This window comes from Cololabis saira, chromosome 15, assembly GCF_033807715.1.
Source record: "Cololabis saira isolate AMF1-May2022 chromosome 15, fColSai1.1, whole genome shotgun sequence".
Classification (NCBI taxonomy): domain Eukaryota; kingdom Metazoa; phylum Chordata; class Actinopteri; order Beloniformes; family Belonidae; genus Cololabis; species Cololabis saira.
Genome location: NC_084601.1, coordinates 10,989,687 through 11,016,959, shown reverse-complemented (window position 1 = coordinate 11,016,959; position 27,273 = coordinate 10,989,687). Strand labels below are relative to the sequence as shown.

The window sequence follows — 27,273 nt, the reverse complement described above, 5'->3', positions numbered from 1 at the left end:
GCATGTTGTCTGTACCTACAGTACGTACTGCTGCTTAGTATGTAGGTATTTCTGTTACTGAAATCTTCCTCTTCTGCTTTGTTTTCCACTCCTAGGACTCCATTATTAACATAAAAAATTCAGCAAACGTGCATCAAAACGTCTCCTTTCCATCAGCTTACCTTGTCAAGATCATACAGCACTCCCTGAAGAGAAAACACACGAAGAGAGTAACTAAACGAGGCCCAGATGACGCTGGACATACAACACAATGCATTCTTGGCTCTTACACAATGTGTGCCTTACGTAAAAGGGATTGTAAATTACTTCTTGTCGTTTAACTGAACATTTAATAAACTATTGTGGATAAATCTCACCAGACGGGAGTTCCTCTTCATGTCCTTCATCAGACACATGAGTTTGTCCAGCTCTGTTTGATGAACTTCAAGATATTCACTATGGAGCGGAAAAGAAAAGATACACTTACACATAAACATTTAAGCTGTCATCCAAATATGAAAACATTAAGAGGCTAAAACACACAGACTGAAAGTTGCAGGTCACACACACCTTTCAGACTTAAAGCGACACTACGTAACTTTTCCACCTTAATATCATATTTCCAGAGTCATTGTGATGGTACATCAACTTCCAACAGGTTTAATGACACCTCTGTCATGATCTGGGGGGGTCTGTATCACCTTCACTGGCACTATGTAACTTTGAGGAGCATGGTAGGAACCCTGCCACACTAAAAAACTACAAATTTTACGGCTTTGACTGCTTTACGGCACATACGTCACTTCCCCCTCCTTCCCGATTCGCAGTCGAGACGAAAATGGGCGGGGCTTGGAGCGCAGCTCCGCAGAAGCTGGTAACCTGTTGCTGCAGCAGCAGCAGCAGCAGCTCCACATATAACAGACCAGGGAAAAGATCCTAATGGTTTAACTTTTCAACGGTTTCCTGCTCGGAGGCAGAACCACGCAGGCCAAGTATCTGATATAACGGAGTAAAAGAGTGAAAGAGTCGTCGGCTCGCTTTGGATCGCGGCTGTAACGACCAAACACACAGTAAAGCCTGAATTATGGTTCTGCGTTAAATCGACGCACACCTACGCCGTAGGCTCTGCGTCGATTTAACGCAGAACCATAAACAGCCTTAAACCACAAACACTCACACAGACGGGCGTCGGATCAAAACACGGGTTTTATTCCCCACTTCTCCAGCTAAACGCAGTTGCTGGCCAGCTCTCTGCGGTGCAATTAACCCCAATCTTCAGATAAAACTAGTTTGTTGAGGAAAAAATATTAACTTTATTTGTAGCTGCAGAGGAAAAAAATAATCTCACGAGGAGCCTCTTCAGCATAATACAGCGGTCAAAAAAAAAAGAAAAGAGAAGTAGCCTAAGAGGGATACAAAACATGTACTGTATGTTGTATTATACAAATGTATTGAAACATATGGCTCTTCAGTAGAGATTTCATATGGATCCAGACCGTTAATAATCATTATTTTCTCCATATACCGCTCCCTGGCTTCCTTGTTTAAGGTATCCCGGTAAATTCCAGTTCCTTTCCAGCAGTTTAACATCTTTTTTTTTGCGTTCCGTCTGTTCACTTGGTGAAACAGAAAAGCATCCAGTCTCCTCTCATCAAAACAAATGCAGCGAGGGGACAGGAGTTTTCCGGCAGTACGCGCTGGTGCTCATGGGAAACGTAGTGTTCTTTCTGGTAAAACACTACCGATTTTGTCCAAAAGATGCCGCCAAACTCAGAAAAGCTGAAAGTTACGTTGTGCTGCTTTAACTAATGACATTTGCAGACATTTATCCAGGTGGAATTTAAAGAATACAGCAGAGTTATTACTTTTAAATAAATAAACTTCTCACCCATGGATGCATGATATGAAAATAAATGTTTATAGAAGAATGAAAGGACGTCAGCGCTCAAGTTGTCAAGTTGTCAATTGCTTGTCAATTGTGATTTACTGTATAGAGTATGGAATATACAACTCAATGTAGTTACAAATTGTGATAATTACCACTACAGTGATGTTGCTAATGTAATGATGTGGGTGGGGTTAGTGGGGGGGTTAATGGAGTGATGTAATTGTATTGTAATTTACTTATGTGTTTATTTATGTATTCAAATGTAAAGTCTTATATGAAGTATACAGGACTGTCTCAGAAAATTTGAATATTGTGATGAAGTTCTTTATTTTCTGTAATGCAATTAAAAAAACAAAAATGTCATACATTCTGGATTCATTACAAATCAACTGAAATATTGCAAGCCTTTTATTATTTTAATATTGCTGATCATGGCTTACAGTTTAAGATTAAGATTCCCAGAATATTCTAATTTTTTGAGATAGGATATTTGAGTTTTCTTAAGCTGTAAGCCATGATCAGCAATATTAAAATAATAAAAGGCTTGCAATATTTCAGTTGACTTGTAATGAATCCAGAATGTATGACATTTTTGCATTACAGAAAATAAAGAACTTTATCACAATATTCTAATTTTCTGAGACAGTCCTGTATATATAAATGTACTTTTATATGAATGTACTTTTAATCTTCATGGACCCCAGGAAGACTAGCTGGCGTTTTGCGTCCGCTAATGGGGATCCAAAATAAAAAACAAAAACAGAACTAGTAACTCACTCCAGGCCTTGCTTGAGAGCGCCGTAAACCTCCTCCAGCCGTTTGGGCTGGGGCTCTCTGGAGCTGCTGCCTCCCTTGTGGCCCGAGAGGTGGGCCTTCTTGGGCTTGGACGGAGGCTTCTTCTGCACCGCAGTGTTTCCCATGAAAGAGTTACACCTGCACACACATGAAATAGTAGAACAAAAAAAAGATTGACGTCTACCATAAAAGGAAGAAAGCTCCATCCTAGTGTGTGATGCACGAAGATAAATCTCCTCATCAATGTTAGGCTTGTACCAAACACCACATGTGAATAAGTGTGTGTAAATGCTCACAAAGTTGGAATTCTCAAACCTTAACTTGCTCTGTTTTACTGTTACAAGGCTGCTATTTATCTTACTGTACAAGCACTCAAACAGAGAATTCTGCGCAGCAGAAAATTAATGATGTTCATCTGTTTCTCAGCCTCTCGCTGCAACAGTCCTCCAACAACACACCAACTCATGTGTGAGGGCTTTACAAGGGATGATGCAGCAAATATAAGCCATGTGTTACGTTTTCTAAAGGGCAGCGAAAATTACAGTGATCTTTATCATTAACTGATGTTCAGATCTTTTTTTCTTTTTTATTATTGATCATTTGATTCATAAAACACCAGAAACTTGAAAAACGCACAAAACAGTTGTCAAAGTTTTATGTAACTAGAGAATTTGAAATGCTGACGTGCTCAAGTCACACGCAGCCTGTTCAACGTCGGACTGTTGATCCTCACAGATCTGGAGTCCAGGAAAGGGTTCAGCATCACCATTTCATCTCTCCTACTGGCCTTGAATCAAGGGTGGGCAACGCCGGTCCTGAGGAATCACTTTCCTGCATGTTTTACGTGTTTTCCTGCTCTATCACACCCTGATACAGACTTGTGCAGACCTTAATGACGAGCTATCTATAACGAAGGTGTACGGTGCTTGCCCCCTTATAATAAACGTTGGATTGTTTGTTAAAACTTGCTATAACAGAAGAGTATGTAATATGAGGGACACTTTTAGTGACTATATTCTGGATTAAACTTGATTGTGGTCATCCTGCTGCTTGACTGAAGATAAAACTGTAAAAATGACTGGAAGCTACCAGAGGATGAGCAGTGATGTTGTAATCCCACGTTAGCCACTCCACTCCTGTTAAGAACGTGGCAAATGTAAATCCGTCCCTCTCGAGTCCACACCAACCTAATCAGTGTTGATTTAAACCCAATTTAAATCAACTTAAATCAATCAAATGTTGATGGTGGTCACATGTTCAAAGATGGAGATGGACGGCGAGGACTGAGATGAACCCTGGACGGGTTGCCAGTCCACCGCTGCGCCTTTTTCCACTATAGTCACCTCATTTTCTTTCCATCACATTAGTCCATTTTAGGTCACACTCATCTCTCACAGACTCAAGCACACTTCAGCTTTTTAAAAGCTTCCAGGATTCATCTGATGAGTGACATTTTTGCTGTCCTAATGAAAATGATCTAATGCCAACCAATCCAGGACTCGGCGAGTTGGAACGCGTCATGTCTTCCGACCAGCCGGCAGCAGGACAAGTTCAACCTCAGCTGCTACAAATGTAGGGCAGCAATGAGTGAAACCGCTGCGTAGCCTTGGGGTCACGCAGGCTGTAAGAGCAGTAGGGTCTCTGGATGGAAGCGCAGGCAGAAACACATGCAAACATGCCAAGCACTTCCACGCAAGCTAATAGATGCTTGCGCCCCCCCCACACACGCACAAACTGCAAAGTCTGCAGCATGCAGCCACGCGTAAATGCTCAAAAAGCACACACAAAAAAGGCTGCACACGCAGACTGTGACACAATCCAATGGCTTTAGGAGCTAAATCTCTGCAGCTTTCCACCTCACTTATTATCAGAGTGTAACCCGTCTGTCGTCATCGTCAGTCACCCACACACTCCAGTCACTCCAGCTAATTATGCTATTCACTGTCTGAGCTGGGAGAAAAGAGGACTCTCTCAGCAGGACATGAACCACTGAAGACAAGCAGGCGCCGTCAACCAAAAGTCGGAGATCGTAAGAGATATATCGGGGATGCGAGTGAGGGCAGGCTTTGTCTGGAACGAGAGCTGACACATATGAGTCAAAGAGGAGGGAATACAGATCACACATCTTTTCTCTCAGGGTCTTTGTTGATCGCCACCCTCTCATGAACAACTTCTGGCTCTAAAGGAAATGGATCAAAGCTCTGAATGAACATCTGTTTATCAGGGCGCTGATAAAGTCTTCAGTGTTCCCCCTGAAGGCTCATGGTTCCCCAACTGTTGCAGAAATCCGGCTCCACGAGTTCTACGGTCTTGATTATAACGTTCTCCTCCACGTCTGACAGGTAGAAACTCAGACAGACTTACACCTCCTTCCTGTCCTATTTATTCCTATTTATTCCTAAAGGATTAAACCACCTTAATGCAAGCGTCCCAATACGGTAGGTTTAATCTTAAAGGGGACCTATTATGAAAAACAGGTTTTCTCTTGCTTTAACATATATAAAGTGGCCTCCCCTCAGCCTGCCAACTCAGAGAAGGAGGAAAGCAACCAAATTCTGCAGTGTCTGTACAGCCGCCCGGATGAGCCGTCCAGTGTGATGTGGATCTACGAGCTGTTCAGATTCTGCACATTTTCGTTACGTAACCAAAATGCAAACAACGCCCACAACTATAAAACCGTATAACTGCATGTGAGCGTCCGACTATCGCGTAGCACTGCGTGACATCGCATGCTCTCTGTCCATCTCCCTCCAGCAGCTGCCACTTGATTGAGGTTTTTGTAGTGAAATGAGGAGGAATCATAGAGATAACTTCTCATTTCAACTAACTGGATCAGCCGTTCCTCATCCGTGACTGTTTCCTACAGCGCTTTCAATCGGCTTTCAACGCGAGCGACAGGAAGAAAATAGAAGCAGGGCTTCCGACAAATGTTCAGCTCAAATCGGCCAGTTAGGACAGTCCAATAGAAAATAAAGCAATGGAATTGATTTTGTCGCTGACGCCTGCTCACATCGCATGCAGTTAGGACACGGTGTAAAGGCTGATTTATGGTTCTGCATTACACCAACGCAGAGCCTACGCCATACCGATTTAACACAGAACCATAATTGAGGCTTAACTCCACCGGCCGGAGCTTCCACCATTTTTTCGTAGCGGTGTATCGCGTCATTCAGGCAGCCAATCAGCACAGAGCCTCATTATCATAGCCCCGCCCACTCAGAATCCCTCATAGATAAGGAGATTAGAGAATGGGATGATAAAGACATGGTTTAGAGGCTGAATTTCTAATTTATTTAGCAAAAACAATCAAAAGCTTGTTTTTAAGACATTCAAGGCCTGTTTAAAATAGGGATTAGATGCCATAATAGGTCCCCTTTAAACAATAGATGATGACTTTGATGGGAAACTTTTTAAAACAGGGGACCTCAGAGGTTTGTAAAAACATATAGCAATGATTAGTTCTTTAGAAGATACTTTCCTCCAAATAAGACCAAAGCTAGAGGATAAAATGCCAACTTTTAGATTATATAATATTATATTTATTTATTTTGCTAACCTCTGGACCAAATTATGGCCTGATCATGGACTAACGCCCCTGCAGACCTTACCGTGAACGGCGTTCCTGTAGCGTGCTGAAGCCTGCAAAGGACTGACTCCGTATGATGCCATTCGGCCCCCCGGGGGAGTGGGTGCCGGCCGCCATGATCTCGGGGACGCGGGATGACACTCCTGGAGGAGAGACACACACAAATATCTATTTCAAACAACTGTGTGTGGCAGTGTGTCACAGCAAACAATAACGACGTCATGTACTCCTGCAAGTACAAGCCAGCAGAAAGGTGAGCTGGAGTACAACGGCCATTGAGTAACACAGTACAAAGTAAGGCACTGTTGGGGATGATGCCTTCCGTGTGCTATGTGGCTGAGCGGCGGTCACAGCCTGTGTGAACACGTCTCAGCTCACACGGCCTATTTGTCACTGCTCGGCTGCAAACATACCTCAACTGTTACCCCTCGGGCAGGTCTTGCAAATCAAGACTCTTGTCACTTTCTCTCAAGCATGCAAATATTTGAACTGAAGTTTTTGTAAACATGCAGTTCATCAAACTGACATTTATTTCCAAACCGCTGACACAGACCTGACTGCAAACCTAGCGCGACCACGTGTGTAAAAAAAAAACCCACAAAACCCCATCCAGACCAGTTGTGGATTTATCTAATCAGTCCCTCTTGCAGCCGAGACATATTCTGTCCCTGAGCCTATATTTACCACCAGCAGCAGTCTGTCAGATTTCAACCCTTTTTGAAGCTGGAGAGGTGGAATGCAACACGGCTCACGTGGGCACCAGGGGACCGGGCTGAAAATAGATGGAGAAACATCCAAATATAGCTGTCAGATAATGACGCAGCGAAGATCAAGCGCCCAACGGGAGGAATACTGAGATATTAAAACCAACGTTTCCTTTGTAGAGACGATTTTTCATCAGAAACCGTTTGAATCCAGCTGCCTACTTAGTGATACCTGCTGTCATTTAATAGTTTAATAATTACGATTATCACATCGCAACTGAACACATGTGCAGTTGTAATCATTTTAATCAGCTTAACAACAACATGCATGAAGATGGAGAATTTTCTTTCATTCCTGTTTACCTGCTTTTTACAGCAGAGACACGTCTAACATCCACTTGCAAGCAGTTTGAAAAAGATCAATTACAAATAAGAGATTATCTTATTATTCAATAACCTGGAGCACTATATTTTTAAATGTCCAGTAAGAGACAGAGAAGGCCCTGTACCTGTCAGCGGGGCCAATGGGGTACAGCAGCAGTGATGAGCAAAGGGAGAAATTAAAATGGGGTAATGGAAACAAACGCTAAAGGGGTCCAAATAATATCACCATTATTTAGAGTTGTGAGCAAATTCTTGGAATAAAGCCACTTTCGACAGCATGACAATGTTGGGACTTCATTTCTTTGCAATCCTTTTGAAAATAATTTTGTACTTTGAATTTTGTACTTTGTACTTTTGTACTTAAGTACATTTTACACCATGTATTTTTGGTACTTTACTATATTTAATTTGAGGTACTTTTATACTTTTACTTAAGTAATGTTCTTAATGGGTACTTTTTACTTTGACTTAAGTAATTTTCAAGCAGAAAATTTGTACTTTTACTTAAGTACAATATTTTTGTACTTTTTCCACCTCTGCCTGTGATGTGCTGCTGTTTTGGTGGAAACATCTTATGGCCAGTCTTTTATTGTGCAGGGATCATTTACGGTTTAATCCAAACAACCTGTGCGTGAAATGACCCCTTTTCTTGCTTTATGTCTCCATAAGATAGACAGACACCGTATGTGAGGGGGAGGCAGGGGGCGGGGCAGGCTCACATCATCATATAAATAGACATACACACACACACACACACACGCGACAGAACCAGCAACCCGATATCATCTCGCCCGGCCTGCGTAAAGGCAGGCTGCAACACAAAGACCCGGCACCGAGGGAAGATTAGCACCTGATTTTGCAACAGGGGAACGAAAGATTTGCTACCAATACTTCTCCAGCTATTAATAGCAGCTGGGTGGCTTTAATGCGGAAGACCTCGACGGCTGTGCCTCATCACACAAACCACCACGATTATCTGTCAGATATACGTTTTTCCATGTTGAGCAGGAAGGCTGCCTGGTCAGAGATAAAAATATAGCTAGTCAGTTGTTTAGAGGGGTTCGCCTCGCGCTGGCATCTAACAGATGAGAATAGTTCAACCTCTCCTCCTAGTCGGAGGCATTTTTAACATTCAGAGTTTTATTGTTTCCCTACAGACACTTTAGAAATGCTAAAAACTATTTTAAAAAAGCAGTATATAAAACAGCATTTTGCATCACTCTGAATTATTTTCTAGCTTTGTACTCTTGTGTTGATGTGGCCAAACGATAAGAAACTAAATTGACTTGCAACTTGATTTGAGGTCTGCTGGCGGTGTAAAGGGAGCAAATGTTGGTTTTGATAATCCTCCTTGAAAGGACTCCAGCATGTGCACGTGTGACCAGACCACACTGGTTTGGACCAATCAGGGAAGGCAAATGTGATTGCATGTGTCTACACTCAACAACTAGCGGTTCCGCAGCGTGTGCCGCCGTAGCGTCAGTCACATCACAGCTGGAGCATGTTTACTGAAAGAGGAGCGCAGAATGACTGTTTTCATCCGACTGGTTGAACTTTTCTCGTGTCTTTTGTGTGGTCAATGATTCACCAATCACCTGCCAAGTGTTATTTATTTCACAAAGCCTGCCCTTTTCAAACCCCGTGCTCTAGACATGCTACAGTCAGTGCTTTTTGATGAGGAGAAGATCTCAGTTGAAAGCAGCTCCACTTCAAAAGTGAGGCACGTGTGCAGCAATGACACATGAGAAATCAGCTCTTTGTGCTTCGACATTAAAATAGAATACAAAGCTGAGAAAAAAAAAAAAAAACAACAACAGTTGCCTGTGAATGTTTTGATTTTTCTCTGAAATGAAACAAAATTTTTCCAGTTGGCAAAGCAAGAACTTCCTCCATAAGTTTATTATAAACCTTCCTATTTATGATATAAATATAAACGTTCAAAAGCCTTACGCTTAGTCTAAAACTCCCAAGCTGGAAATCAGAGAAGCCAGTTTTGTTAGTGGTAGTGTACCGGCCCCCTGCTGGTGCTGATCTAGAGTTTCTGTCTGAATTTTCAGATTTCCTATCTGGTTTATTGATCAGTACAGATCAAGTCATCATAGTGGGTGACTTTAACATTCATACATATGTTGACAGCGATAATCTTAAATTAGCTTTAAATTCTCTTGTAGAATCAATGGGCATCTCACAAAATGTAAAACAAATTTTAATCATACCCTCGATCCCGTCCTCGCCTACAGTGTAGAACCCAATAATCTGTTAGTGTCGCTTGTAAACTCCCTCCTATCCGACCACTATTTTTAAATGTTTGAATTTAACATTGTCGATGTTCAAGCGTAAAATAGGAGGTATTATTTTAGCAGATGTTTGTCCGATTAAGCTATTGCTAAATTTAGCTAAATATCGCTTTTACGACAGTGGAACATAGTGAAGTAGTCGAGGCCAGTGACCTGGGTTCTACCTCTGCAGATGTTGATATCATTGTTAGTAACACTGCAGATTTGCTGCACTCGGCTTTAGATGCAGTTGCCCCTTTGAGAAAGAGGGTCTCTAACCATAGGAGCTTAACTCCCTGGTATAATTCAGATATCCGCATGTTGAAACAAAACGTGCGTAAAATCGAAAGGAAGTGGTACTCTTGTAAGTCTGTAGACTCCTATCGTGAATAGAAAGATAGTCTAATAGTATATTAAAAAAGCCATTGGCAAACCTTGAACAGTTTATTATTCATCGTTGAAAGAGGATAACAAAATTAACCCACGATATCCGTTTCCCACTGTTTGTTTCCTGCTTGTTTCCACCTGTCTGTATGGATGTCTGGTAGATGCCCCCCCCCCCCCCGTCTGCTGTCTACATCTGCTTGTGTAGCCGTCCCTGTGGTGCACCAGTTAGCCATTGTGTCTGTGTTTCTCCTTTCTCTGTTCTTCATTCTCTCTGTCCATTTTCTCTTTTCCTGCTCTGCTCAGCCGGCCTCCGGCAGGAGTTTCTTACCTCCTAAAAGTGGAGTTTACCTTGCCACTGTTTGGCTTAAGTTTTTCTCCCACTAAGGGAGTTTTTACCTGCCAGTGTTTATGTTATGTTTATGTAATAATTGCTCGGGGGTCATGTTCTGGGTCTCTGCAAAGCGCCGAGAGACAACTTCTGTTGTAATAAACGCTATATAAATAAAATTGAATTGAAAGTTTGGACAGCCAAAATGTTTGATCATGTCGTTATGACACGGTTCTGATGTAATCACTAATATTGAATTACTGCTCTGCTCTTACCACAGCAGTCTCTCCTGCGCCCTGCAGCATTTGGGACCATTCTCTGGGTGTTTTTTCTGCCTTCCCCTGTGTGTCACTCTGACTTTCTGACTCACCCCCTAAAAGAGGAGCAGTGAGTGGGAAACGATGGTACATTTTGTGATCTCCGTGCGTAACAGCAGAACACACTGGCCCCGTTCAGAGCACACAGGCCGCTTCCTGTCCACCTCCTGTATATTTATACGCAACAAAATGACGAAGAAAGATGAGGAGGATGTGGACAGTAATCTCTGCACATGATACCAGATTGCACGCCTTCGATTTCAAGTCCCTCATGCCCCCTGATGTTCCCAAGTGGCTGAACGGTGCACGCGGCTCACGTTGCTCCTGCTCGGTGCACACAGGAGCGAGGATCTTTTTCTGTCATCAGAGCGTGCTCAAAGATGTGAAAGAACAGCACCTGTGAAACTCTAACACTGAACTTTTACAGAATGTGATCAGTAAGAAAAAAAACTAAACAAGGTATACTGACAGATGGAGCTTTGCTGGATAAAAGCTTCAGAAATAAAGATACCACATGCTTTCACGTTGCAAGATGTGCTGCATCCGTCACAGTTCCACAGAAGCAGACGGAAAAACTTTTGTTTTTTGATAATTAACTCAGTGTTAGGATGTTCAGACAAGCAACCAACCAAGCAAAGACTAAATAAATCAGCAGCGCCCCGATTACTCTTTTCTGCTTTTCTGAATTGTATTCTTTAGAGAGATGTCCTAGAGAGATGTCCTTGCTCGTGTCCAAGTTCTTGGATTTCCCCTCAAAACTTTCCCAGCCTCAGCAAGCCCTCTCAAAACAAACTCCACATTGAAATCAGAGTTTCCATGCACACAAAGAAACACACACACACACACACACACACACAACTCCACACACGGAGCTGAGGTCAACCGCTGAATCACAAAAACCTTTCCTCCTCACCTCTTGGTGTCACCGCTCATCTCATCTAAAGAGCCTTTCACAGCGAGCACAACAATGCCCACTTGCAGTGTGTTCTGGTTCGGTGCCAGTCGTTACCCATGCTGAATACAGCTGCCGGTCAGTCCTTTCACGGGTCCTTTTACTGAGCCTTAAATGCCCCTGAGAGTGGTGTGTGTGTGTGTGTGTGTGTGTGTGTGTGTGTGTTTTTCCCTCCGTTTGTAAGCCTCAGACTAATCAGCATCCTCGGACAAAAGTGGGGAAATGACAAATACACAATTAACCAGTGGGAAGAGGCTGATGAGAGCAGGGGACCTGGTGTAACATCGTTTTGCTGTTAGCTCTGCATCTGCATCTGTGTGTAGGAGATCCGAGTGGATGAAGAGCAGACTGGATGAATGAATGAGGGACAACGGTTCATGTGTGGGTAGAAAGAGAAAAGAAAGAAAAGGTGCTGGCTGATCTGAGCCATAAAGAGATCAAACTACAGAGTAAGTGCACAGAGAAAGTAAGTGCACCAAAGATGGGAATCTCGCCATCTCATCCAAAATTGTATATTAACCTTTTTGTCTTTTGAAGCGGGGCTGAAAAGGGGCCGTGGTTTAATTTTGCATTTAATCAGAAACCATTTAGCTCTGATTTGTCTGTAAGACATTAATGAGTTAGTCTTGTATCACCAGACTTTATCAACTTCCCTCCTCTATTATTTAATCAGTAAAACTTGTCATTAACGTAGCCATCTCAGCTCCATCACTCAGCTGCACTCTTTTCTTCTTCTGTACTTAATTTAACTCTCCGTCCCCTTAAAGAGGTATTTTTCATGAGTGACAGAGATAATAACGTCCTCCTTCCTTCCCTTCATATTTGACTCTTTTTGTTTGTTTGTTTGTTTCTCGTCTCCTCGTTCCTCCCCCTCTCGCTGCTCCGAGTCTCATTGCAAGATGAACATTGACGTCGTGAACTCAAAACCCTTTGCCACAATCACAATACCAAAGATGAAGGAAGGAAGGGAAGAAAAAAAAAGAAAGTGAAAGACAGGCAGCAACTCAAGTTTCTGCATCACGGTGTGTAATCGCTGCATCTAAACAAATCCTGCTGCGCCGCTGAATGATTCACGCTAAAAAGCAAATTAGTCGTCCTGTGCTTCTGGTCTGCCATTGAAATCTACGGCACAAAACACACTGGCACTTTGCTGACAGTTCCCAAGTCCCTCTTCTCACCCAAACTCAAATAGTTGCACGCACCTAAACGCCCACATTCAGCCCCTGAATAATCCTCAGCTCGCTGCGTGCGCTGCCTAATGTGCTCGAGTGTGTTTTTGTGGGAAGGGAGGGAGGGGAAAAAAAAAAAACATTGTCAGCACGCAGTGCATGTTAACAAGAGGAGCCTAATTCTTAATGCCTGTATAAATTAGCCTCACCATGGCAACAGCAGACAAACTGGGATGAAGAGTGTTATGTAAAAGCCAACTGCCGAAAAGTGGGACACACACTGTTACGTTACAGGGCTCAAGGCTTTCAAAGCACCAAACCTTCATTTGGGAAAAAAAAAAAACTGTTGTATATTAGGGTGTTTTTACAGATGTTTCATGTTGTGTCTTAATTAGGTTTATTTGAATGTGATCTACTACGATGTGCAGGTAACACGCAGAAGCAGAGCATGTGTAAAACAGTGTTGAAATAAAATAAGAGACAAAAACAATCAAGGGTTTTCTTGGAACAGAGAAAATCTAAAAGATGATAATGACTGCATTTACATGCAGTCAATAACCCTTTTAAAACCCGAATATTGGCAATAACCCGAATTTGCATAGCCATGTAAACACCAATAACCCCTTTGAATAACCTGAATTTGCTCATATTCATGTTTTTAAAAACCCGAATATGACCCCTGGGTTACTCCTTTTAAAACCCGAATATTCGGTCATGTAAACGCCTAACGGAATATCCCCATCAAACGGAACAGGAATTTGTTTTCTGCGCATACTCTGTTCACAAGGAATCCTAGTCTTTTGAGTCCAGGAAGTTCTTATAAACACGGAAAAACGCAAGACCACGCCACACTTTTGGAGTGAGGAGGAGACTAATCATTTTATAAATGTAATGAAGGATATGAACATTTTGGCATTTGTAGATGGTAGAAAGTACGGGGATAGCCAGATTTACAAGAAGGTGAGCGAAAAGTTGCACGAAGCAGCATTTGTTTTGAATTTGGATACAGGAAGAAGAAGCGGAAATGACGGTAATTCCGTCATCACGTTCTCCGCGCGTCGCTGGTTTGATCCAGATATCCTAAATGATTAATTACCATGTGTACAGGGATAACCCTGTTTGCTCACGCATGTAAACGGAATATTCTGAATGTTTCAGTAACCGGAATATTAGCAATAACCCGAATTTTGACTGCATGTAAACATAGTGAATGTGATAATGTCAACAAATTACTGGAAGTAAGACGATGTGTTCCAAGAAATCCTACAAGCACCAACGCATGCCCAACGAGTGACCGAGTGACCCTCAGGTACACGAAGCTGCTACCTGGCTGCCAGTCGGAGCCCAACCCTGCAATGTTGTTTCTGTCGTCATTTTCATTTCCTGTAGTCTTGCTTAGAAGATAAAAACCAGAGTGTAGGTTTCCTGACAGAAAACAGCTAGATCACCGAACATGAACCAACATGAATCTTTAACACAGTGTGTTCAGAAGACATGCATTTAAATAGAGTTCCTTTAGTTGAAGGAAAAACAGAGAAGACATGCAGAAAGATGACTCTTACAGGCCATATACCGTGCTTTCCTAAATTACAGGCACTGAGTTTTTGCTTTAATCCCACTTTTATCACTCGGTTCATTAATCTGCTGACAATCTAAAAAGAGCGTAGCTCCAGGTAAAGTACATGAAACAGACAAATCTGCACGGCACACATAATCAGAGGCACAGTTAGACGTGTGAGGAGACGCCAGAGCAAAGACACAATCACATGTAAATCAAATTGTGAGGAGGCTCATTATTTTGCTCCTCGGTGAAATGCAGGATTTGCCCATTTATAGCTACTTCTAGGAGGCAAAATGACTTTGGGAACAGGGAGCCGCATCGTGTTCAATGCTGAGGAAAAGTGAGACTTCCTCTTGTGGATCGAGCCTTTATTCATCTTTACTTAAAAGGCTTCTCATAAATTGCTAAAAAGGTGGGAAGGAAAATGTTTTAAGATGACAGTGTGCAGCAGATGAGATGTCTTTAATAAGAATTTGATGAGTTTCTGCTCTGTTTTTACTGCCACCAAGCACTTAAAAAGGTTCAAACTAAGAAAAAGATTGTTCCATTGGTTAATTGTCTAATTAATGGGGACATAACTAACGTCACACCAACAATAGGAGATATATGAGATTTAATAGGGATGAATTAAATAGGAGCGTTTAATAGGATTTGGTTCATTTAATAAGATGGTTGTTAGACATTAAATATACGAGTTGAACCCTTTATAGCATCTGTAAACAGTCTGTGAACAAAAATAGACTCAACAGTTGTATAGTCGACAGCCACATGGAGGTCAGATACTGTAAAAGAAGGTGCAGCACCGTATCCTCACTCATTTTTATTAAGTGCTGATTTAAAGTTTGGCTTTTGGAACGTGATAGTTTCATCCTGCCTGACGTGAAGAGAACGCCGGGGGTGGATCTCACCTTGAATCCAAGGAAACTTTGAACACCCACATCGTATTGACTTGTGCCCAAAAATCCCCAAGCTGACGTTTTTGTGTTTGTTTGTTTCAAACATGGTCTCACCTACAGCTGAGCTAAAGCTGGCTAAAGTGAACTAAAGTGAACTCAACCACATCCACGCTAGTGTGGTTATATTTGAAAACCCACAGTTATTACTGGGGAAATTAAATGCATGCATAGGAGTCATGTTGGGTTCATCTTGCAAGTTACTTTTTAAAGCATCACTTATAAACACCAGGGCATTATAATATAGTAACTCTCGTTATCAAGTATTTATGAAGATTTTATTTAAACTTTTAAACGTAAACAGTTAAAACAAAACTCCTACAAATAAAAAGGTAGTACCGTAGTCTAGTCGTCTGGCTCATTCATGAAAATCGTCATGAACATGTTTGTAAAGGCAGGGTGGGAAAAAAAAGAGCTGTGATTCTGTGGTTCTTGGACAAAAGGATGTCAGACACTTTATTAAGACCTCAGAAAACTGAACTTGTAAAAAAAAACTTAACGTCTCGTTTAAAAAGGATAAAAATGTGTTTCCACCGAGTTGACGTCAGAAACCTAGGAAAACAAATTTATTCTATTTACCATTGCAGAGTTGCATTGCAGCAATAACTTCTCAAGTTAGCCCGCTTACGAGAAATGGTCTGCACTGTTTGCATGAGCTGCTGACAGTCAAACGTTTGCACACACCTTCAAACAGCTTTCCAACTTCTTCCATCACCTGCTTATCTGACTTAAGAGCCACAAGTTTGTCATTCCAGTAACTCTATCACACCAAAAACACAGAAGCAAAAATGAACGGTATAGAAATGTAACCTGTTCTTGTGTCAGGTGGGAACATATTGTCTCTGCCTGTTTCAGGCACCGCAGTGGGAGAGTTTGATAAAACGACACAAACACAACAAAGTACTAGTCAACTACGAGGGATGCAATACAAATGTGGAAACTGAGAGTTTGTACCAAGAGTCTTTGTGCGGAAGAACATGTGACCTTGCAGTCTAAAATAAAAGGAGGAAAAAAAAGAAGAAAATAGAAACTCCTACTTCTGTCCGGGTACATGACACGGCTCACAACAAGCCTTCGTGAAAAATGCTCCAAATATGATCTGAACATTCGGATCTACCTGCATCACAAATCCATCCTGCGTGCTCCGAGACCTGTAAAGCCTCCCACATGAGACCTGGTCATCAAGAGCATAAAACCATCTGACAGAGTGAAAAACAGGGTGACTGCCATCAGTCTGGTCTTTTTAACTTTTAAGAAAGACATTACCAAATCCATGTTCCAAATGACCACATTTAGAAACATTAACCTTGGGCTATTGTTTGAATTTGTGCCTCATTGGGTAGAAATAATCAAATTTCCTGGAGTCCAGACCCAGATGGGCTGTTCTGATCTCAGACGTCCTCCATCATGAGGGCTTCACCAAACAACCAAAGCTTTATCATCAGGTCAGCATTAAAGCAGGCTAGACTATAAATAATTACAAGAATCAGCCGACAGTCAATTCAGTCATCTGACGCAGTCATGGAGTTTATTGTAGGACTGGGTAATGTGTGGAAGTGGAGGCTGTTGGGAGGCCGAAGCCAGCGTCATCACATGAAAGTTGAGACAGATCGGAATCAGGGTAGAGGACAGTCATTTCAGGCTAAATTGCCCCGATTTAATCCAGAGTCATTAACTCATTGCCTCTGTCAGTGCAGGTTAATGGTATTCTTGGGATTCCTCTTCTGAGCCACCACATTTAACTTAAACCAGAGATGAGTTCTGTCCACTTTGGTGGTGTTTTCCCTGAGTCCAAAGGCCTCTGCGCCCAAGTTTTCAGATTTCCCCGCTTAAGAGTAAAAATGTGATTACAGTCACTCCATTCTAATTATAGGTGATCTGCATCCTCGTGGGGCAGAAGAAAATTAAGGCCAGGATGTGAAGTGGCATTTAAATGGACAGATGACCAGATTAACCGAGGCGTGTCCAGCCTGAGGTTACATTCAGGCAGCTGCTGCTGACATTTCAGAAGTGAAGTGCAGCTTGTTATCACCTGTGAGAACTGTAAGCTATACCAGTAAATACACCATTCATGGGCTAAACGATTATTTTAATAACATTTATGCAGCAGACAATAATATAAAGCAGCAGGGGGAGAGAAAAAGCTTTAAAAATAAACATGAAACATGCACCATAAGCTACGTGGGTACATACACACCAGCCCCCGGGTCTCGCACTCAGAAGGCACGCCGATTTTTCCCAGTGGCCAGCCGCCGTACTGCACCAAAAAATCCCATGGGGCCCAGAAAGCTTTTTTCCCATAGACCGCAATAGTAAAAGAGAAGCCTCTAAAACTGTTCACAGGACACCTCCAGCTGTAATTAACGGCAATTACTAATCTTTGTATTCTATATTTTTAAGTCATGGACTTTATATCCGTCAAAAATGTTTTATAACGGCCAGAAAAGTCAGAGAAAAGTCTCTGACGTCACAGCCGTGTCCGTGCATTCCATGGATGTATTATATTAATATATATTATATAATTATATTATATTAATACATTAATAATATATGTAATACTATACATGTAATAATATACATTAATTAATATATTATATTAATACATATTATATTAATATTCGCGTCATTGCCCCGGGGCATGATGGGAGGCCCCAGAGCATCATGGGAGGTGACTCAACTGCGCATGCTCTATGGGCCGCTGTATGCGGAAGTAAACCAGAAAGTCAGAGATTTTTTTGGCGTATGCGCTGGCTGAGCAGAATGCATTGAAATGAATGGGCGGCCATTTTTTATATCCCATCCAGTTAATATTATAGATCCATGATACACACTGACAAGACTCATTTTTTTTACGTCCACCTGACTAGGTTTACATATCTTTAACGATTAATAAATAAATAAATATAACAATATTTTACATACAGTACTACGTTGTTGCAGCTGCACCTGAAACTCTCTTTTAGCTCCTGTCTCTTCTTCACCTGGTTCTGAGTTCCATTCATCACTATTGTTATTGTTATAAAACTCCTCACGTCGATGTTTTTAAGACCTTGATTGTGTGTTCAAAATTATAACTTGTGTCGTGGATTTGGAGGAGAAAGTATACGCCATGCTAATATCCAACGCTAGCTGACGCCATTCAAATAACTAGCAGGCTTTTGGAATAAGAAGTTCTTTAAGTTGTTTAAAATAATAAAATTGTTCAGGCTAAGAGTGATGAAAATAAATCTCTCCCACGGCAGCAACAAGTGGGCGATAGAAACGTTAGGATAGATCCATTAACAGCTGTGCTACTTGTGTATTTCACACCAAACAATGGGTGAAGCATTAGGTCACGTGGCCCTTTGGTTTCTGAAGCCTCTTTTTCTTCGTACCGGGCGCTGCCACGTTGTTGGGAACACGCCTACCGAATGGCAATCAAAGTTAGCTTCGGCTACCAGCTCCTTCAGTGGATCCTTACCACTGTAGAGCTGTCGGCAGAAGTTTACAGCAGAATATACCGTTTCACACGTTGATTCGACGTCAAAAATCACTGCTCCGTAAGTATGAGCTGGGTCAGTACGAACTACTGATTAGCGTCGCTAAGGAAACAAGCTTAACGCTCCCTCTCAAAGACGCCAGTCAGTTCTGACGGGTCAGAAAGAGCGGCTGAGTGGCTCAAAATAGCAGGCATCATGTAAGTGTGTTACATTTTGACCTCATTAAGTGAAGGAAGAAAAATCCTGACAACAAATGAGGCATTTCAGGCAACTTAGCAGCCACGTCTTCCATTGGAGAGATAGACTCTCTTTAGCGTTGCCTTTGTGACTGTGCAGACCTCTATATACATGTGTTGTTTAGATAAGTGACAGCCAAACGCCATGACTACTTCTCTACTTATAAATACACCCACAGTAGTCGCGTTTTCATCACACTTTCTCACAAAAGGAACTCTGCGACAAAAGGTAGCGCTGCAGGGGGTCGGCGTTTCCACTGACTGATGCTTTTCGAATAAGCGTATTTCTCGTAACTGCAAAACTTCTCTGCAAAACATAACGTTTAAGATGATGGACAAAGACATCTTTAGTCTCTGACAAGTTATTGCGATACCGATGTTGAGATGATGAAGCAGCGCTCAATCAGAGGTAGAGCCCTTATGTAATGCATAATGATTAAGTGGTGTTACAGGACGACTATGTCGTATTAATGAGGCCAAAAACAGCTGGAAGCTCGACTTGATGACTTTAGATTCACAGGCTTCATCTCATCCATCGCTGCCGGAGTCGTGAACTTGCGTTTCCATGACACTTCTGACATGAACTGGACTATCGAATGACCTCAAAAGCTACCTTGTAAAAGCGTAAAAAAGATTTTAGCGATATTTGGGATTTATTTTTCTAATTACACCTGTTTCCTTTACAGGCTCTTTTTTTCGATACTTGAATGGAAAACCTAGCAGAGATGGAAACTTGATTAGTAATGATTAAAAAAAGCAGGAAAACAGTAGCGATGCAGATCAAGGTGAAAGTACTTTTTATCAGCTTCTCTCTTCACAGGATGACTTATCTTGCTTTAACTTTTCTGACATATTGAAGCTCTACATTCGGGTCACCACGAGAGCAGACTTCCTCTGCTTCTTTGTCCATCATGAGTGACCCTGACGGAAAATGACCACCTAAAGACCACATATAGATTTCAAAGTATATTGAACTTGGCTTTAAATTTAAAAAGACAAAAAGTGTTTTAGAACTGTCTGAATATCTTTTAATCACAACGGCCAAACAAATATAATCCTTTACATTCGTGGATCAAATGCTTGCGGGTTATTTTTCACAGCAGTGCACATTAAATCACCAATACAGTGGGCACCATTTACAAAGCGGTCATGGTGGATTCACGGTCTGTCTCGCTCCTTCCTCCTGTAGCCTTGACTAAACCATTACCATCATTTTAGCTGAGGAATTATTCACCAAGTGGCTGAATGAACGGAGAAGAAATCAGGGACGTTGGAGAGGTATATAATTGGCAGAAAAATGCACTGGAGGGTAGAGCTGTTCCTTTCCGCCTAAACTGCAGCTTCACAGTTACACACTTCCACTAATGATGGAGATCAGCACGCCGTCTGCAGCGAACACTCACCGGGGGAAATGACAACGAGGAGCTCGGAAATAAAATGATGTTTTCTGGTCTTTTACCCTCGACTCGGGGAAGCAGCAGGCTGGAGGTTAAAAACTAAGGAACAAGCTGACGCGAGAGTCATTAAAATCACAGTCATTTTGCTACGGAGTGCATTTCAGTAGTCTTGTTTGCAGAAAGACACTGAAACAGCAAAACAGAAAGGAAGATGACACATATGAGTTGCAAAAGAAAAGCCTAACTAACATGTAGGTTCATAATGAAATGAAAATAAAGATATCAGGTAATGCTGTAGTGTTGACCGGCTCGCTCACCAGTCAAACATCTATTTTTTTGCTGCGATATTCTTTACGACCCATTAGCTTTTCTCTTGGAGAGTAAGTTAGAGGAAGACAGAGACAATAAGAGGAAGAGACGTGAGCATGTAAGAAAGGTCAAGAGCCACTCAAACACTGAGACTGATCGCAGTGCTGCGCAGGAATACTGATCTTTTTTGGTACACACATTCTTACACAGCAGCTACTGAAGATAAATGCTTTCTAGGAATGTGACTTATAATTTCAGGAAAGACAAAGTTGTGTGAGTACTTGATTTAAAGGGGTATTATTGTATCTGTAGGAAATGCTCTCGTTGTTTTTCTTTTTTTTTATTTTTCTGACGAAATGAGGGCCTTTTTGCCCCCCTAAACGTGCCCCAAAAGTCACCAAATTTTGCACGCAAGCCAGGCCTGGAGAAAAATTGTATATTTCATGGTTTGCATTAATGGTCGTGGCCTAATGGCTCAACAGCGCCCCCTAGAAAACTTTGTGCCTCAAGCCCCACAATACGGTTTGACGTACATGCACGAAAATCGCTACACACCTGTATCATGTCGCAACTTAAAGAAAAGTCTCTTGGTGCCATGGCCAAAACCGAACAGGAAGTCGGCCATTTTGAATTAATCGTGTAATTTTGGCGCAATTTATGCCATTTCTTCGGCCGCTTCTTCACCCCGAACCGTAACGTGCACCCAGGTGTGTTATACATCAAAATGTGCGTCTAGATCATGTGACGACCCGCATTACTTTTCTCAGTAAAAAGCATTACCGTGGCGACGATAAGACGCCAAAAAGCACGCCCCCCCTTCATCTGATTGATCCATATTTGATAGTTCCTACTTTCTGCCATAACTTTTGAATGGTTTGACATAAAGACTCGTGGGTGGTGTCATCTGACTCGGTTTTGAGTCCTTGAACACAATTGGTGCAAATTAGCTCCGCCCCTTCTTCTGATTGGTCGATATTTGATAGTTCCTATTTTCTGCCATAACTTTTAAATGGTTTGACATAAAGAGTCATAGGTGGTGTCATCTGACTCAGTTTTGCGTCCTTGGCCTTTATCGGTGAAAATTGCACGCGCGAGGGCCCGTTCATCGCTGCTTGCAGCTTTAATTACTATTATTATTGTTATCACTGCTATAACTTTTGATATTGTATGTAATGCTTATTATTTATTTGCTGGACTTACTTTATATTTGTATGTATATTTATATGTAAATATATGTACATTTACTTTGTCCCAGTGTAAATTGTTGGCATATACAAAAAATAGCACAGTCAGCTAGAAACTATCATTTTGTAGGGCTCTTACATCTTTATTTAATGAAATATTCAAGACGACCAATTTGCATAATGCTTATCAAGTGGCTTCTTTGTTCGACCATAATTAACCATTTTAGCCAATAACCTGGTCAACCCGACTGCTGAATCTTTCATGTTTGTTTTTTTTTCTTTACACTGAATGTGTACATTATAAACCTACAAGTGTAGCTCACTGCCATGTCAGGGAGATCTGTTAATATTAATATAGACTAAGTGTTATGAACTTATCGAAAAAATTTAAATATGATCTCTGGCTTGAGAGATATTTTCTGTGGTAAGACCAGAACATAATCCTAACGCAGGGCAGCTGTGCCCTTTAAGCACGTATCTCAGGTGAATAATATGATCAAACGTGAAAAGTCATCCTCCCAAAAATTCCCCTCAGGACGATGAAGTGCTTTGTCCCGGTATATCCGTCATCCCGCCGATGCTTGTCATGAGCACCCCGAGGTCGACAGATGATGGGAACACCAACTTCCTAGAGCCTCAACAAGCTTGACTTGATAACAGAGAAAAAACAAACCCCCTCCTCTTTAAACCGTGTCTAGATTCAGTTCTACATTACATATCCTGGGAAGTTCAAAACAAAAACAGATATAACACACAAGAAAGAGACAGGCGGCGGGAAGTCTGCACTGATCGTTACAGAGAGAGTCATCACAGCAGCACTGCAATGTTGACAACACATGTGCAACTTATTGTCAGAGACCATGGAGAAAGCTGTCAGGAAGACTGGCACTGGATGTGCAGACAAGCTGTTATCTCTTTGTTTTCATCCTTCCATTAGAGAGAGAGAGAGAGTAAAGACAATGCGATCATGGCAGAGATTTGGACCAGTAGTGTATCTTGTCGCTGCTGGACTCCATAGAGAGAGAGTGAGAGGGAGAGGGAAAGAGGGGGAGAGAGAGAGTGCACACCCAATACCAAAACAGATTATCAGCTTATGACCTAAAACGCTTTTGGCGATCATAATGCCACTACAACTCCCAGCTGCTGCAGCCGGAGGAGTGCATGTGAGCCAGTATGTCAAATATCATGTGTCACCCATGACTCTGGGTCGAGAGCGCGTACCATGTGGTGCGTGCGTCTCCCTCCCTAGCACAGACACGCAGTTGGGGGGGAGGATTAAGGGGTTACCACCACCATTCACACACACACATGAACATATACATGCGAAGAATGCCATGCTGATCTGCTCGGAGACAACGGGAGGAGGGGTGAGGAGGGGTGAGGAATCCTTCCACAATTTCCTCCCCTGTATCTATGGAAGAGGTTGGAGATGAGAAGAGTGAGCAGAGGGACAAACAGATGGGAAGGGAGCAGTGAAAGATCCAGAGGAGGATGGAGGGAGGGAGAATGATAGAAATATAGAACAATAAAAGATAGCAGCAGGTCCATGGGGTAAGAGCTCATTCTCCCAGATACAACACAAACACAGAATGGGGCCATTATTGTTCATCTGCAATACATAATTGTTCGTGATTTCAATTTTCATTCCTGACCACTTTTCACACATGCTGTAGAGGAACACACACACACACAAACGCTAGTGTGACTTGCATGTGATTTCCCTGACGCAGCTTCTGAACTGCTCATCTGAACCCGAGCTCAGCTTCAGCGTCTCACTTCGGTGGGTGAACGAGAGGACAAGACGCTGCGTTTGAAAGTTTAGCTGAGCTGCGTGAAACACTTGCCAGAGATGCTCGCTAACGCCTGACAAACATTTGACTTCCCAAATATCCGAATGCTGCTGGGCGACTCCCCAGTCGCGCTGCAGCCGGTGACAGAGGGAGGCACCGAGTGAGGTCACAGGGAGCCAGAGAGTCCCGGCGGTGAAACGGCGAGATGCACATCAATGCACTACACAACTCAACTCCTCTTTTGTGCATGCTTATGCCTAATTTCCTGTGCAGGTTTTGTTGACAAATTGTAGTTTGATGACTGTGGTGGCCACGTTGCTTTGGATCAATCATGTACCGTGAACAGCGAAATGTCTTCAAGACTCCCGAGGCGTGTAGTCTGAACAGGCCCGCAACCTGCCGACTGATCTCCGTTTAGTCTGATCCGCGCAGTCGCTGCTACGTAACCGCTGGGTTGTGGACTGTAATTTCAAAGCCTCAAGTTTAGCATTTAACTCTTGCACTCTATATACATCTAAAAATGTCATGCAAGCCCGATGGCTTCATGTTTCTCCTTCTGTCTCTTCCATAAAGATGAAGACCAAAGTCACAAGGAGTCTCTCTGGATCTAACGAGGGATCTCAGCTGTATTTATCAATACATTACAAACTGATAGATAAACTTTCATCGCCACAATCATTCTTGTAATGCGGCTGCATGACTCCTCCTCGGCTGCAACTTTAAGGTCCCCCACCCTCTTCGTCTCATCTCCAGTCCCCTGAGGATGCCATCTCCCAACTCTACTCATCATTTCTTTTCGTCTCAAGTGTCCCAATCATCCCAATCATCCCAACCACTCCCCAGATCTTCCCCTCCCTCCCTACTTCCCTACCTCCCTCCTCACACCACTTAACCCGAGTGCAACAGGCTCCAGCCCACGCTCTCGACACCAAAACTCCCAAAACAAACATAAAACATCTCCCACCCCCTGTGAGGACGCAGAGATTGCAGGGGTGGACATGCTGAGACAGGCCAATGAGGCCAAACTATTACCCTGAGGCCAGATAACCTTTGACTTTAACGAGGCTTTATCTGACAACCCAAATGGAGGTTTGTTTCCATCACCTCAGCTCAAGATGAATACCTCTTGTTATGAGAGGAAAGGTTTGGAATGACCTTTTCTAAAATAATACCAGTTTTATGCACCTTGAGAGACATCTAATCATCTCTTTTCTATGTCTGGAAACAAAATGATTCATTTCCAGAGGGAACATATCGTCGGCAATGTCTCTCGCAAGTTGTGAGGAACAGTAAATCAAAGCCGCCTCCCAGATCCAGAACGGGGGTCAAGTTAAGTCTCAAAGTCTGAATGGTGGAAAACTAGCAGGAGATTTTCCTTTATTTTCCAAGTCAACCGTGACGCTCAACTCTCACCAGCGCGGCGAGAGCAGGAAAAGTCTCCAGCTAAAATGGTTAAAAAGCTCTTAGGAGCACTTAAACTTTCTAGAGCCTACGCTTTTTAAGAAATGACTATCAGCTGAGAAAACTTCAAGAAGGCACTCCTCCTGTAAGAATGCAATCCCCTCACCACCACAAGAAAACAACACGGAAGAACAGATGGAAGCGTATGCACGTGAATAAACCCGAAGGGCAACCGCCTTTAAAAGTACAAGCTGCTGGTCTAAAAAAGTAAAGTTCAACCTTAGAAAAATACAGGTCAAGTGCTTCTTACGAGACAGTTGTTTATGGCAAGTTTCTAAGTTCGGTAGATTTACTGATTTGGTCTTTTTTTGTGAATTTAAGGAACATGTGCATGATCACACCCCAGACTTCATACGTGTGATGACAACCATTTTTTTCCACGCCAGATGTGGACCAAAGCACACCCAAGAAGGAAGGGAACAAATTTACAAGAAAATATTATTACACATGCATACATATACGTGTATATGTATATATTATTTCTGCTTGAGTGCATATTTTCAGGTAACTGCAGTAGTAACACTGATTTCAGGAGAGTTAGACCCTGCAGAGGAGCAGGTCAGACTGGAGAGAGTTATTACGACCACAAAACCCCTAAAACCAGCTGCTGTGAGAATATGGTTGGAAAGGGTGCTTTTGCATGTCCATCTATCATGCAACTATTGTTGGTTAACACAGAACTAAAAGGACTACATCAATGAGAAATGTTTAGTATTGCACGCTGCACGTCTAAAGTGGATATCAAAGTACTTGTTAGAAGGAGTTTTGTGCTGAAGACTGAGGACCGCACCAACTTCCACTTTGCTGTCAAGAAAATGCCACAGCGGAAGTTTTTTTTTGTTTGCTTGGGTTATTTTAATTCAAAACATTGACATCTGCATACACCACCTTGAACGATGAGAAACAGACAGCTGTCATGCAGAAAAACTGATAAAAAGAGAATGAATTTTGCAGATGGTGGAAAATAAACTGCTGCGACCTGGGTTCCTCCTATCGTAGATGTTCAGGTGCCGTTGATGTGCGCTGTTCACATGAACACAGCAGTGTTGACATGAACACAGCAGTGTTGTGTTTTTTGGTAGCTTGGGGAAAAACCCAACAAAATGACAGACCGTCTGAATTTCCTCCAAACCACACAGTCATAATTTCTTTAATGAGGCTTTAGAGAGAAAGACAAGGAAATCGTTGCATGTGTGTGAGTCTGAGTGTGTGCGCGTGCATGCTTGTCTCTACATGTGTCAGGCAGAGAAAGTGAAAGAGGGAGCAGGAAAGAGAGTGAGAGAGAAGTGGGAGCTGAGACTGAGGGGGCAGATGCAGGGAAGGAAAAGCCGGGCTGTGGTACAGAGGAGGGAAGGTGAGGGGAAGGTTGTGTGCGAGAGCCTGGGAACAGACGCCGGTCCTGCATCCCTGAAGCCCGTCTGGGCTTGGCACCAACGCAACACCCCTCATCTCCAGGCCCCTTCACACAGCTTTGCAATGGCCCAAACAGCCTGGCAGCAGAGCAAAGCGCTTCCACTTAACCATATCAAAGTCAGCCTGGCGCTGCACTGAAAGAGATTTTAAGCTTGGAAGAAAAGAGAAATATTCCTGATTCTTCAGGAACAGCATGAGCAGCGAATGGGGAGCACAGCGCCACAAGCTGAAGAGTTATTCAGGCAAAATGTTTTATTTTCAGCCTCCTATTGCCGGGCAAGTCATCTCTTTGATCAACATGAACCACAGGCACAGCTGATAGCAGTTCCCAGGCCTTTAAAAAGCACATCTCACACACAGATCAAAGTAACCTGGCAGGTAGGAAAGTCCCAAACACTGGAAGCATGAGCAAACAGAAGAAGACCTGTGCTGCTGCTTTGTTTATTTGCTCTGGTTTAGCCCCAGAGTCACTGTGGGTGGCAGTAGATGCCCTTTAACCTTCATCCTCAAAACCTGCAGAGGTATTTTCTTAAAATCAGAGGTCTGACTCTCATGTTTCACCTGCAAGGCCTGCTGTGCACTCTGAGAGCCACATGGAGAAAGGAAGTAGCCTACGTGCACACGTGCACGGACTCACGCTGAAACACATCCTTATGCATCCTTTAGAATAAAACATTACTGCAATTGTCTCCAAGGAGCGCAAAAAGCCAGGATGCGATAATCAA

The 27,273-nt window shown here is 42.6% G+C and overlaps 1 protein-coding gene across 5 annotated transcripts in view; it reads right to left on the bottom strand.

Moving 5' to 3' along the window:
* The window catches only part of ripor2 (RHO family interacting cell polarization regulator 2), a 75,659-nt gene that overhangs the window by 25,493 nt on the left and 22,893 nt on the right, over positions 1-27,273 (bottom strand). For all 5 annotated transcript variants that reach the window (XM_061742452.1, XM_061742451.1, XM_061742456.1 and 2 more), the window contains exons 2-5: positions 6,271-6,391; positions 2,645-2,800; positions 357-435; positions 162-185 (exon numbers count right to left, since the gene is read on the bottom strand). In XM_061742452.1, the coding sequence (XP_061598436.1) occupies positions 162-185; positions 357-435; positions 2,645-2,800; positions 6,271-6,391 (380 nt within the window). The remainder of the gene's footprint in view (positions 1-161; positions 186-356; positions 436-2,644; positions 2,801-6,270; positions 6,392-27,273) is intronic.